Source organism: Cygnus atratus, chromosome 1 (assembly GCF_013377495.2).
Source record: "Cygnus atratus isolate AKBS03 ecotype Queensland, Australia chromosome 1, CAtr_DNAZoo_HiC_assembly, whole genome shotgun sequence".
Lineage (NCBI taxonomy): Eukaryota > Metazoa > Chordata > Aves > Anseriformes > Anatidae > Cygnus > Cygnus atratus.
In genome coordinates, this window is record NC_066362.1 from 40,672,492 (window position 1) to 40,685,035 (window position 12,544).

Genomic DNA, 12,544 nt, shown 5'->3' on the forward strand with positions numbered 1-12,544 from the left:
CACCAACGTTGCCCATGTTCAGAAGATTCTTCTAAGATGACAAGCTCGAATCTGACACAGTAATAGAATTTATAATAACACACTATTTAGAATAATAAATTTCTGTTCCCACAACTTTTCCATCTAGAGAATGAAAAAAACAGTACCTTTACAATGAGCGTATGGCATAGTCATTACATAATCCTCTCCCCTGTTTAGGAATGTTAGCCGTCCTTCTCCATCTAGTATGGCAGATAATGAATTCCCTGAAATTCAAACAGAGAAACACATTTCACACCCTGCAAGATGACAGTCAACATTTCCTAGTACGTGAGCAACAGAATTAAAAACATCAGTATACTTAGCATTGCAATATATGCTGTCTGGTGAAGCCACCATAATACACATCATTACCAATTAAAAATTAAAATATTGTAAAGTAGAAATTAAAATTCTAAAGACCAGTAGTAAAAACTTTGTAAGACAAGTATAATACAATGATCAAAACACTGATTCTTCTGAAAGTCTTCCTTCATCCACAAAACACAACTCATTTGCACTGCTTTTACACTCCTCAGTAAAAGTACAACCAAAAAAAAACCCAACCAACCAAAACAAAACTCCCCCACCACATTACTTACCATAGAATTTTGATTTGGCCAGAATGCTACCACTAAGGCAAAAACCATCTTTGCGGTTGCTAACATAGAAGGCAGATATTGGAGGATGATGGGATACCTGTTGAAAAAAAAACATATTTGAAAAAAAAACAAACAAAAAAACAGGCAATGTAATATAAACCTTGAGCTAATAAAGACAGAATGCCACATTCAAGTTGTACACAATAGAATACAATTAATCTTAGATGTGACTATAATCTTTAGAGATAAAAATCAAACATTTAAATCAATTTTAATAGTTAACTAATACCACTTGTTCTAGAGGAAGACAGAACAGAAATGCTAGAAACACCTTTCTCTCTGTCTAAGAACTATGCTCATCAGGAGAGGTTTTAGGATACTATGCATCCATATAAATACTGACACATCATTTGTCTAGCACAAAAAGGTCTAACTCATTTATTTTTCTTAAAAATGTTTGTGCTGGTTATGGCAGCTACCTGTTCTGCAATGTAAAAAGTCTTGCTATTCGTCCTGGGATGAATCCACATGCAGCGGAAAGTCTCACCAAGTATAGGATTGTACGGCTTTTTTAATCCCTAAGCAGAAACAGAACAGACAGTAACCATACAATGCAGGTAGAGAACTTGCAGAATAATTTACCAGTCTGTCACTGAAGATCAAAAAAAAAAAAAAAAAAAAGGCATAATACATCTGCTAAAGCACATTGTACTTGATTTTGACATTTGAATATTATGCTCAGTTATTCTATTCTTCAAACTAAGGAAACTAGCACATAAATCTGTGTATCTGCTATGCCATTCCAGGCTAGAATTTAAGCAAACAGAATTTAAGAATTTAAGAATTGTTGCAGAATTATTATAGACATTTTGCCTGAAGTTGGGTAGTAAGGAGTCTTGTCTTTCAATACTATTTCCTGCCAACTTAATCATAAAGAATATTTAGTATACAGCTATTTCCACAGTAGTGGGAATATTACTCTTCCAACCATACCATGCTATCACTGAAGAACACAGAAATGGCTCAACTTTATGTCAAAACGTTTAATTATATTTCCACTTCAAAGCACAGTTGAACATAGTCTTTTAAGCATAGCTAGGGACCAAAAAGGTCCATGATGCATTTGCACAAATAATGAAGACTTAATCTTGCTTTTAAAAAAAATGCATAACAATATAATTAAACAAAAACGCCAGCACATCCCCAAGCCCTCAAACCAGACACAACCTCTAAAGTAAAGACAAAATAATATGTGAAAAAACACCTTTGGTTTTTTGTAGAATCCAGACAGATACCACTTCACTACTTTTTTCATGCGGTTGTAGGCATTCTCTTCAAGAGCAGCTCTACGAAACAAACAGAAAGTACAGATCAAATATCAGTATTGTTTCAATTATAACACTATTTAATTTATTAGCTTTCTTTAAGCAGGTAAATAAATTCTAAATCTTAACGGAATTTAACAATTTTTTTAAAAAAGGCTAACTGGTACTGTTCTACCACTATAAATATGCATTCCAGAGAAAGAAAAGGAAAAAATAACAATTTTAAAAATTCTTCCAATCAGTCTCCAAAAGCTGTAACAGAAATGTTTGCAACACAATTGCTATTAAATTACTAAGAGGGAACAGACTTCAAAATGTACTATATAAGCTCTTAGGCCATTCATTTTCAGAACACAAGGACATTTGACAATTGATCTATTGTCAGGCAAGCATTCAGACTAAGCAGTCCATGATGTTGTTTAAGTAGACCAGCCAAGCAACAAAGACTTAGGTATTTCACTGGTATCTCATTTCAGCTCAAAAAAAGAAAAGAAAGAAAACCAGACAGAGGATTGACTCACTCGGAGAGGAAATCTGCGTGGTAGTAGTAATCAGACAGCTTGTCAAGGAAAGAACGAGGTTCCAAGATAAACGTAGGCAGTACAACCTTGGACAAGTCCATTCCTGGACGGACTTGCTTCAGCAATGTCCAGATCAGGCTTTTGTTTTCTTCTGACACTACTTCTGTCTGAGCAGCCTCCCCCGCCTAGGATGAATGAGAAACTGCTTAGAGAAAGGAGAATGAAAATAATCCTCCAAGAGACAGGTCAGTCAACACATTCTAAGGATGCAGTAAGAATGGAAAACAGATACTCGAAATGCTCAGAGAAGTAGAAAAAACAAGTTGCTATAAATATACTTCAGATGCATATTTAGCGCAGGATGCTAGATTTACTATTCAGCATTAAAATCTGCATTTGTTTTTATCAGCCCTGAAACAGAAAAAAATGAGATATTGTTCAAAAATGCTCCCTTAGCCCTTTCCTAGGCATCAAGGACATTTTTCTGTGTTCTCACACATGGGATTTATACAGCAAAGGGCTGTTCATTCTGTCATCTTTTCCCCATTGTAAGCGTTGTTATAATAATGCTTTTCACTACCTTGACCAGTCAATAGTATCAGCAGTTTTCCTCAAAGAAAACCACTGCTTAGGGGTAAGTAAGCAAAAACAGCAGCCACACATGAATACGCTCTTTTTTGTCCAAGGAGATATTCTTCCTTACAGTCTCTGAAATGTAAAAACAAGGGCTGTAGGAAAAGCATCCCTCTTTACAGAACAGTTCTAAAATGCATATAACAAAAATTCATTGTCAACTTGAACTCCTCAGCTTTTCCTAAACCATTGCTTCTTCTAGAAACAATACTGGAAAGCAACAAAGCACAAAGTTTATACATACGGTAGATATAGGTGTGTGTGTGTGTGTGTGTGTGTGTGTGTATATAATATATAAAACGAGCATTATGTAATAACTCATACTTAGCACTTGAGAAAAGGAGAGAGATTTTAAACAAGTTCATCTCAATTTCTTCTTCTTCAATTTTTAGTATCTTTATAGCAAGTAAAACATTCAAATCCCTCTCACATTTGGTTGTGTAGGTGTGTAAGACTATCTGCAGAAGTGGAACAGAAACTTTGGGCATCATAATAGAATGCAAGGGGAACATCAAAAACACAGCAAGCCTTCCACTGAATTCTGTAAACTCCATAGCTGCTTAACTCCTCTCTTGCAGTAAAAAAAATACAGGTGCCAGCTTGCATTAAAATCTTCAACCTGAAGATTTTTACTTGAAGAAAAAAAAACACACAACAAAGCAGGAGTTAATAAAAAACAGAAATAGTAGCAAAAGGATGGGCAGATATGGTCAACTTCTGCTGCAGGTGGCCCTTTCAAAATGAGCTCCTTTTCTCTGAGGAATACTCCAAATAACCTCATTATCTTTCTTACAGACTCAGAAGCACTGAAGTGATGTAGCAGAGCAGAACAATGGTGGACAGATTTTTTTCCCCTCAATATTGTTGCGAATATGAAAGGCAGTCCTGTAAGTCAGCTTTCAAATACAGCGTGCCCCTTAAAATATCAGCTTCCATTTGGCAAAGCAGCCTGCTCAGTACATAAACAGCACTTTTACCTCCCCAAGTTCTTCGTGACTTTGTTCCAAATACGTAGTTTCCTTGATATCAATTGGTTCTGGATCAACATAAGAATCATCCTGTCGCTCTGATGTGTCGCTGTCGCTTTCTTCGCTTTTCCCCAATCCGTCATTATCAGATTCATCATGGTCATGATCATTTTCCTTATCAGATTTATCAGAGTACATATCCTGGTCTTTAAAGTGATGCCTTTCAATTTCACTGTCATTTAACCTACACAAAATAAAAGCTAAATGAAATTTTTAGCTCCACACAATAATCTCATGTTTCCTGATAAAAAAACCAACAACCACCACCACCAAAAACAAACAAACAAACAAAACCCAAACAAACAAAAAAAAAACATGATAAAAGTACCAGTATCAGCCCTGGTCTGGCAGCAATGTCGAACTTGCTTTGCTGGAAACATACAGCATGCAGTGTTCTCACTGAACTGTTAAATGCACCAAGGTCAGTTTGCTTTTACATTTAACTACTATATTCTCAAACTCTGATTAATAAGGAGGGGAAGAGACTCTCCACTGGAGACGAAGAAAGATAAAGTGAAGAGGGAATTCCATAACTGAAGTGATACTTCACACGAGGCACTAATTGGTAGGTAGAGAATAACACCTCCTTTCCCACATTAAGGCAGTATAAATAAATAATGATTTTCAACTCCTCATTAACTGCCCAACACACTTCCTTCTGCAGGTTACACAGTTGTTCCCAGGAAGGCTGAGGCACCCTCTGCTGTGACTTCATCAAAAAATGTAAAAGGCTAGCTCTCAGCTGAAGCTAAAATGCTTTCACCTTTTCTCCCTTTCCTGCCTACCCTGTTAAAACTACGTCTGCGGTTTTTATTGCTTAGTTAGTAAAGCACACCGAACACTCTTACAGTATGCTATATCCAAAGATCTACTTAATTAAACTATTAGTCTTAATTAGACTTAGCAGATGTAGCTAATTGCTCTAATCATAATTGGGGCCAGCTGATGATATTAAACCATTATTCACAACCAGAGACCTCCAGCTGAATTGTACACAGAAGTTTTATTGTTCTCATGAGACAGGGGAAGGAGTAAAACTCTACCTGGGCAAAACACTGCATAGTCATCTTGACAGGGCCTTGAATCTGGACTGGAAGCAAGTTTGCCTTTTCTCAGCTTTTCTAAAACTACCTATGCCAGAAAAAATTGCATTTCTCCTTATGCATGCCTTTACCTCTGTCTCAAATACAGGAGTGTACTCTTAACAGCAGTACAAAAGTCCTGCCCGACCAGAACAGACATAAGCAGCTAAACCTTCGTGTATGAGGGACTATTCAAAGTGAATTTATGTCAGTCTGAAAGGATACTGAACTGGTGGAAGATCATTGAGAAAAACTGTGCAAAGCCCAACCTTCAAACCCAATTATGTCAAATAAAGGACTAAATCTTTTATATGTTTCTAATGCACTTTGGTGCCACAACTGAAGTGTTTGAAAGCACCACTCATTCACCATGATTGTTACTGATGTATTTTCACAAAAGCTTACGTTCCCCAAAATCTGGCTGAAAGCATTTATTGAAATGAACAGGGAGTTAGTTATTCATGGGCACTCAAACATTTGATACCAGGTAGTAACAGATGATTTCAACTTTTGTTTAATTTAGTAATAGGCTGACTGAAGCAGTAGTGACCCTTCTGATGATTCAAAGCTGAGACATAATGAAAACCATTTAAATAACATTAGCATTATTCATACTTTAACCAAAGAACAGCAACATATTCGTATCAGCCTACTTTTGTCAAACAAACTAAACTTTTCTCTTCATGTGAAGCAAACAAGATAGACCAACTTCAGGATAAATAAAATTTAACTTTAACAGTTTAACTGAGTACTTCAACTTACTGATGTAATAAGCAACTTCGAGTTCCTTGGGCCAAGCTGCCCTCTGTATCTGCTTTGCACAAAATAAATATATTTTTTTCATTTTACCCACATATTAAAAAAAAGTACAAATAAGGCATATAAAGAGAACTCAGGAGCAAAAGGAACTACAGCCTTAAAAAGAGATCCTCCCTTTGGAGAAGTGAAGCTATTGCTACAAGGTTCTGCCAGAGGAACAACCAGGTTTAGTGATTCGTTTACTTACGGTAAGTTTTCTCCACTGTTTAAGTTGTTAGCACGAAGCAGACCATAGAAAGAGACGTGAGCACTGTCTGATGAAGAGTTCAAATCATGTTCTTTACCTTCCCTAATCATTGTACGTTTAAGGAGACTTGAACATTTCAAAGCCAGCTCCAAAGCATCCATCCAACACCTGCCTAAAGACAAATTTATTATTATATGAAAATTAAGGATTTAACTGAACTGTACAACTTCGGTTTCCTAAATTCACAATCCTTTTGAGTCTGTTTACGTTACCCTTTGAAGACGTACTTTGGAGCTGTTCTATGTTACGTGTACTGGATTTTATGGTCTAGCAGGGGCATAACAACAACTCACAACCTCCCAGCTCTGGTACAAGAGATGTTTCAGGGCAGGCCAAGCAGGATAAATCACGATTCAGTTACAGCATATTCTAGCATTTCTTCCTTAATGCAAGTATGGCTCCATTAAGGCCCTGACTGTTGAATTTCTTCAAACTTGCCCGCAGCCATGCTCTACTTTTGAAGACTAAGTAACTGTGTCACTTAGTACAGTTTTTTTTAGTGTAATACAATAACAATATGGAAAAGAACTTTAATAGCATATAAATGCCATTTCAATATTGGATTTTTTTTTAAAGCATGTTTTATCCTCTCATCTCTTCATTTCCCTGTATGTAATCAATTTTCCAAAGTAGTAGTTTTTCATAAACAATAAAAAATAAAAGCATTTAAAGTTAAAAAATGAAGACAGTACAGTTTTACACTTAATGATGAATTACAATTATATAATCCCAAAATATTACTTCTATTTCTCTTCAATACACTACATTTGAAAATAATTATGTATTGATTTGAAGGTAAATAGTCTTACTTTTAAGGTCTTCAGGGACCTTATGTTTAATTATCATTAGAAGAAAAGCAGCTGTTAAGAAGGTTACACAAGTCTTAAACTGCTTCCATTTTGTAACCTTTCAAGGTGGCTGCACCAATATTAACCACCACCTTTCCTCAGTGATGGTGTTAAAAACCTACATTTAGAGGGAGCTCTTAATACTAAAACTCTGCAAAACTGTTGCGTTTTATAACACACAAATACTTTCAACGCAAAGAAAATACGTCCACATTTGCATTTTTGAAAGCAATTAGCTTGAAAATTTAGGCATAAATTAATGTAATTAAGTCTGAAACTACCTCTTCCCCCTCCTCAACCCAGCCACAGCAGGGAAACTGCAAGGAGCTCAGGGACAATTTATTCAGTTCAGCCTTCTTTAGTGACCACGAAAAACTGCCAGTAACAACCGAAAGTACTAAGCTAAGGGAGACCTTTCGCCAGCACGGAACTACAGTCGCAGTGCTGTAACAGACAGTCAGACAACCGAAACAATCTCTTTCTAATAACTGCCTGCTGTCACGGTGGAAAAATACTGAAGCATCTATTTACCATCTGATTCTGAAGCGGCTCGGATGATCAAATAACTGCTGGGTAATGGCTGAGTTATAGAACCAACTGCTTCACCTTTTGGACCCTTGAAATACACAAAACAAGCAACAGCATCAGACATTTAAATTCAGTATTAGAGTTTATCATTCATGTAATAAGCCGACACACTGCAGGGCTATTTACTGTCACTCAGCAACATCTAATGAAAACATGAATGGAAAGATGAACAGCCCTCTTTTACTGGGTTTCTTCTTCAAAGACTTATTCTAAGTCTAGCTCCCAATTCAGCCCCATTTTAAAGAGAACGGTCATTGGGATTCAAATAATTTTTGGTGTTTTTTTGTTTTGTTTTTGTAAATCAGACTTGCCACAACAGCTTGGAAACGCTCTGCTGATGCCATTTACAGCAAAAGGACAAAAGCATCAAAAGGAATGCTATGAGGGGGTCACATTCTGGTGCACCTCACTTTCAAGGGACTGCAGATAGGTACAGAGAGATAACAAGGGACAAGTTATTCCTCTTCAACTCTGCACTTCAGCTGAAGAGCTAAGTTTGAAAACAAAAGACACGCCTGTGAGGTGATTTAAGGGAGTTGATTTACAACCAACACTGTCTAGCAGAAGACCCTGCATTTGTGAGGTAGCTAATGCCTCCCCCTCTGGTCCTCTCTCCCTCTTGATGAGAGCAGAGATCCCCACCAATTCCTGAGAAGATGCCATGGTTCAGAAAACATATAAAGACACAAAGGCAAGCCAAACCATCGCAGAGAGCAGGCGGCCCTCCTCCATGATCCAATTCATGCTTATTTTACATGAGAATGTGTTGGGTATCTCAGCAGCATCCTATGCTCCAGCACTGCATGACTTTTGCCTGTCTTTAGATATCAGTCAATGACATTTGATGAGACATCAATCGATATTTAAATAAAATGGAGATAACCGCTCCCACACCCAAACACTAGGTATTGCTACAGGATCCCACTCTTCCTTTCTTCCTCCTTCTTTCCTTGCAACCTCTCTACCACCTGACAGTCAATTCCAAAAAATATTTAGGTGCCCAAATGTATTTAGATGCCTAACTGCAGACTTGATATTTAAAAGAAAAAATAAAGAAAGAAAGGATGATGCCCAGGCCCATAAAAGACATGTAGATGCTTAAGTCCCTCTATAAAGAGAATCAGCAGGACATTGTGACATTGTGTTCAACCAAAAGAAACACAGAGGATGTCAAACACCAAAGTTTAGTTTTCACTATCAAGTTTTTCACATTCAGAATTTAAAAATAAATCCCAAAGACCCTTCTATTTTTGTCAAGCTTTGCTTTGAAATAAAATACTAAGCAATCATTTTAAAGCCCCTGCAAAAACTTTTACCCACGGGAACATTAAAGTTACTGATAGGCAAAGAGGGCTGTACTGAACACACTTGAAGCTATTGTTGACAGCTGGGTTAAGCCTGCCTAACTCATGAGTTATCATACTTTGGTCTTGATTGATTTCCCTACAGAAGCCTAATGAAAAGCCAGTACAAGGCTTGGAAGAGGGAATTTGAAAGCCAGCAGAAGTTTTGAGCAAAAGCAGAGAACAGCAGATATTTTAGAAGCAAGCATATGGAACAGCCAGAACGTTTCTGAGGGTGAGAGGCAGCTAACGAGGAGTCTTGGTGGTGCTCAAATACCAGTGCACACAAGCTAGTGCTGGTGTAAATGATGTTCAGAAACTTCTGAATAAGACAGAGTAGAAGCAACCTGCGTGTTAAAAGCAAGCTGCTATGTTACAGTCTCCCTTCAGAGCAAGAGGAAAGGTGCACCTATGCCAAGTGGTTGGTGAAGTGGCAACGTGAGGGTTAGGAGTTAAGGAGAACCATGAGACAACACCATGCAGAGCACGCCTCGTCTCGAGGGCAGGCCACTAAGGACCTGACACACTGTGGGAGGCAAGGGAGAGGTTTCACTGGGCCCTGGGGGACAGAAGGGGTGGGAGCGGTCCTGTGGTGCTGCACAAGGGGGATGGCACGATGCTATGGCACTGCGGCTGCACCAGCACCGCGCCAAGGCCTCAGCCACTAGAAGGCCTCAGAACTGCCAGACTAGAGGGCACAAAGGGCAGCGCTCTGCCCCATGAGAACTTCATTTAGGGATATACTGGGGGCATACAGGGTGCATTACTCACTCCGTACCAAACAACTGAAACTTAGAGATGATGGTTTGTTTTTTTTTTTTTTTTTTTTTTGAGAAACCTATACTCCCCTAGGTGCTGGGGCAATGCAACAATTAAAACTGAGTTAATAATTTGACTAAACAAATAAGTAGGTTGACTTATTTTGGAGTAACTGCTTGTGCATTATGATTTTCTTTATTTGATTAATGTTTCAAAAGCACTGGACATTTTTCTTTGGTATCACTCATCGTGATTTCAAAATCAATTTTCAGTACATTAATGTTCTGTACAAGAGAGACATTAGTTAGTTTCTATTTGTTAGGTGACTTTCTTTGAACTGATTGTACAACTACTCCAATGCAAAGTAAAGGGCAAGTTAAAAGTTCCACCAGATTAAAGGAAAACTTTGAAGTTTTCTTTCTACAGAATACTCGTGCCAGCAAAACTCAAGTGCCATGAACATTCATAGAAAACAGCAAAATCAGATAAGCAGTCACACTTATCTAAATCTATTTATGAAAATTTATTTGTGGTGGCTTTCCTAGTTATTAATCTTAGAAAAGTGAGATGGTATCAGGACTTGGCATGTGAGGAAGAAAGAACAAGGTACAGTGCATCAGGCACCTCAGAGCACAGAAGGAACAGAAAGGCCACAACGATTAAGGGAGCACGTTAAGTGACTGGCTGCAAACTACTGCAGACGAGAATTTGCAATCTGCCAGAAGGACACACTATGGGAAGTGCGTTCAAGCAAGAAAATCTCCTGCAGTACTTATGACTGTGTAAATATTTCTTGCAATGTCATCGCCCTACACTGATGGCAAACACAACTCATTTTGTCTTAGACTTCTTGCTTGTTCTGGTGTATCTACTCTGTAAATCAGCCAATTGCTATTATGCTCATCAAAGTTTGCCTCACAGTAATAAATCTGTAACTAGGAAGTTATATTTGACAAGGAAAACAAGGCAGAAAATAGTTTGAAACTTTAAGGCCTCTCATCTAATTAAGTTCAGTAATTCTCAACTGCAAATAGCCATACCAAAATGAACAAACGCCACTCCAGCTCTCAGCACATTTAGAATGGACAATATCAACTTGTTCAGGTTCAAAATTTGACCTACCTTAAAAAAGTAAAAATCTGGTGGGGCATGTCCTCTAAATTCTAAATATCTAGTTAAAAAAACAAACAAATCCATTTCTCATTGCCAAACAATAAAGAAATATAAGACTGATTTGTGATCTTCTGCAGACAGGCCACCACTTTGCAATTTATGTATACAAGATCATAAATAATTAAATCACATTAACAACAAACCCTGTATTTTTGAAAAAGGATATGAAGTTTGTGTTCTGCAAATGTGAGATCACCACTACTTAGTGAAAAGTCTTCCTAAGCAGCATTAAAATTAATCAAATGGAACTACAAATGATTTGATGTAAGTTTAGTAGATTTAGATAATACTGATAATGATAGTAATTCAGCAAGAACATCACAAACATCAGGAATAACACTATCTGACTGACTTCCCAGTTTGATACAAGGAAGAAACAAAAACAATGCAGCATATTCTCCAGATGTAGCAGCACCCACGTATATAAGATTCATAAGAATATCAGTCATAAGATACAATCTCACAACTAGTACTTGTACTACGATGTATGTTGCAGAGATAATAATTAATTTATTATGACAAGGATTCGAATATTGTACAGTAATTTCATCTGAAGCAAGATGTCATTTTAGGAGGTAAATATGTTTACTTGTGCTGCGCTTCCGCACCCCCTCTCCAAATGTAAAAACAAAACAAGGACCACAATTGTTTAGTGAAGTATAAACAATGAGTAATAGTGAACATTAACATGAAAATGCTTACAAGAAATTGCAATAACTCTTTGCGGTGCAGAACACACCGTGCTTTTCAACACTTGCAGCTAAGAGCTGCTGACAATATTACGCCATGTATGGCAAAGCAAACAGACATCGGAAGGGAAAGGAAACATCTATCTTCCTAAAATTTAAGCCCCAAACAAACACTACAATTAGCTAACTAGTTGCAATATATGTTGTTATTGTACAAGGAAGCTATTTGAATTTCTGCTATTACAAGCAAATTGAACTAGGCTGACATTTCATTACATGAAAATTGGGTTGGAAACTAGGAAATACTTATAACACATCTTGACTCTTTCATTTTTTCAATCACTTTCCTCCTTAATTTCTTAGACTGATGCAGAATACAATATCATATACTCATTCCTTCCACTTACATGACTGTCAGTGATGTAATGCCTCTTTAATGGCATCCCTCTATACATCATATGTCTGAACTATATAGAGCAGCACAAATCAAACACTTTTTGTGATGAAGAGGACTACGTGTTAAAGTTTTACAGTCAGAATAAACAAACCAGTAGAAGTTATAACAGAAAATGCAGCTCAACTTTTCATTAAGGCTGACTTTACTCATTGTTGGCTAATATTAGTTACCCATTAAGAACCATACATGCTACCACTAACCTTTATAGCCCATATGGACTGCTCCAAAGGATGAAAAAGTTTGAAACAAAAGCCATCTTTTTTAGAAGGTCTCTCAATGAGTTCACAAGCGTTCAGGAGCACTGTTCCTACCCACTGCCCATTCTTGGGGGTTTTGTAAACAAGCAACACTCCTGGTTTCAGTACACACCACAGTTTGGTCCAGCTCTTCAAGGTACCACGAATCTAGAAGA

The 12,544-nt window shown here is 37.3% G+C and overlaps 1 protein-coding gene across 8 annotated transcripts in view; it reads right to left on the reverse strand.

Moving 5' to 3' along the window:
* The window catches only part of OSBPL8 (oxysterol binding protein like 8), a 90,989-nt gene that overhangs the window by 10,556 nt on the left and 67,889 nt on the right, over positions 1-12,544 (reverse strand). For all 8 annotated transcript variants that reach the window (XM_050709462.1, XM_035543895.2, XM_050709450.1 and 5 more), the window contains 9 exons: positions 12,333-12,536; positions 7,655-7,739; positions 6,216-6,387; positions 4,077-4,311; positions 2,467-2,651; positions 1,885-1,966; positions 1,100-1,198; positions 621-717; positions 147-245 (listed from right to left, as the gene is read on the reverse strand). In XM_050709462.1, coding sequence (XP_050565419.1) covers positions 147-245; positions 621-717; positions 1,100-1,198; positions 1,885-1,966; positions 2,467-2,651; positions 4,077-4,311; positions 6,216-6,387; positions 7,655-7,739; positions 12,333-12,536 — 1,258 coding nt within the window. The remainder of the gene's footprint in view (positions 1-146; positions 246-620; positions 718-1,099; positions 1,199-1,884; positions 1,967-2,466; positions 2,652-4,076; positions 4,312-6,215; positions 6,388-7,654; positions 7,740-12,332; positions 12,537-12,544) is intronic.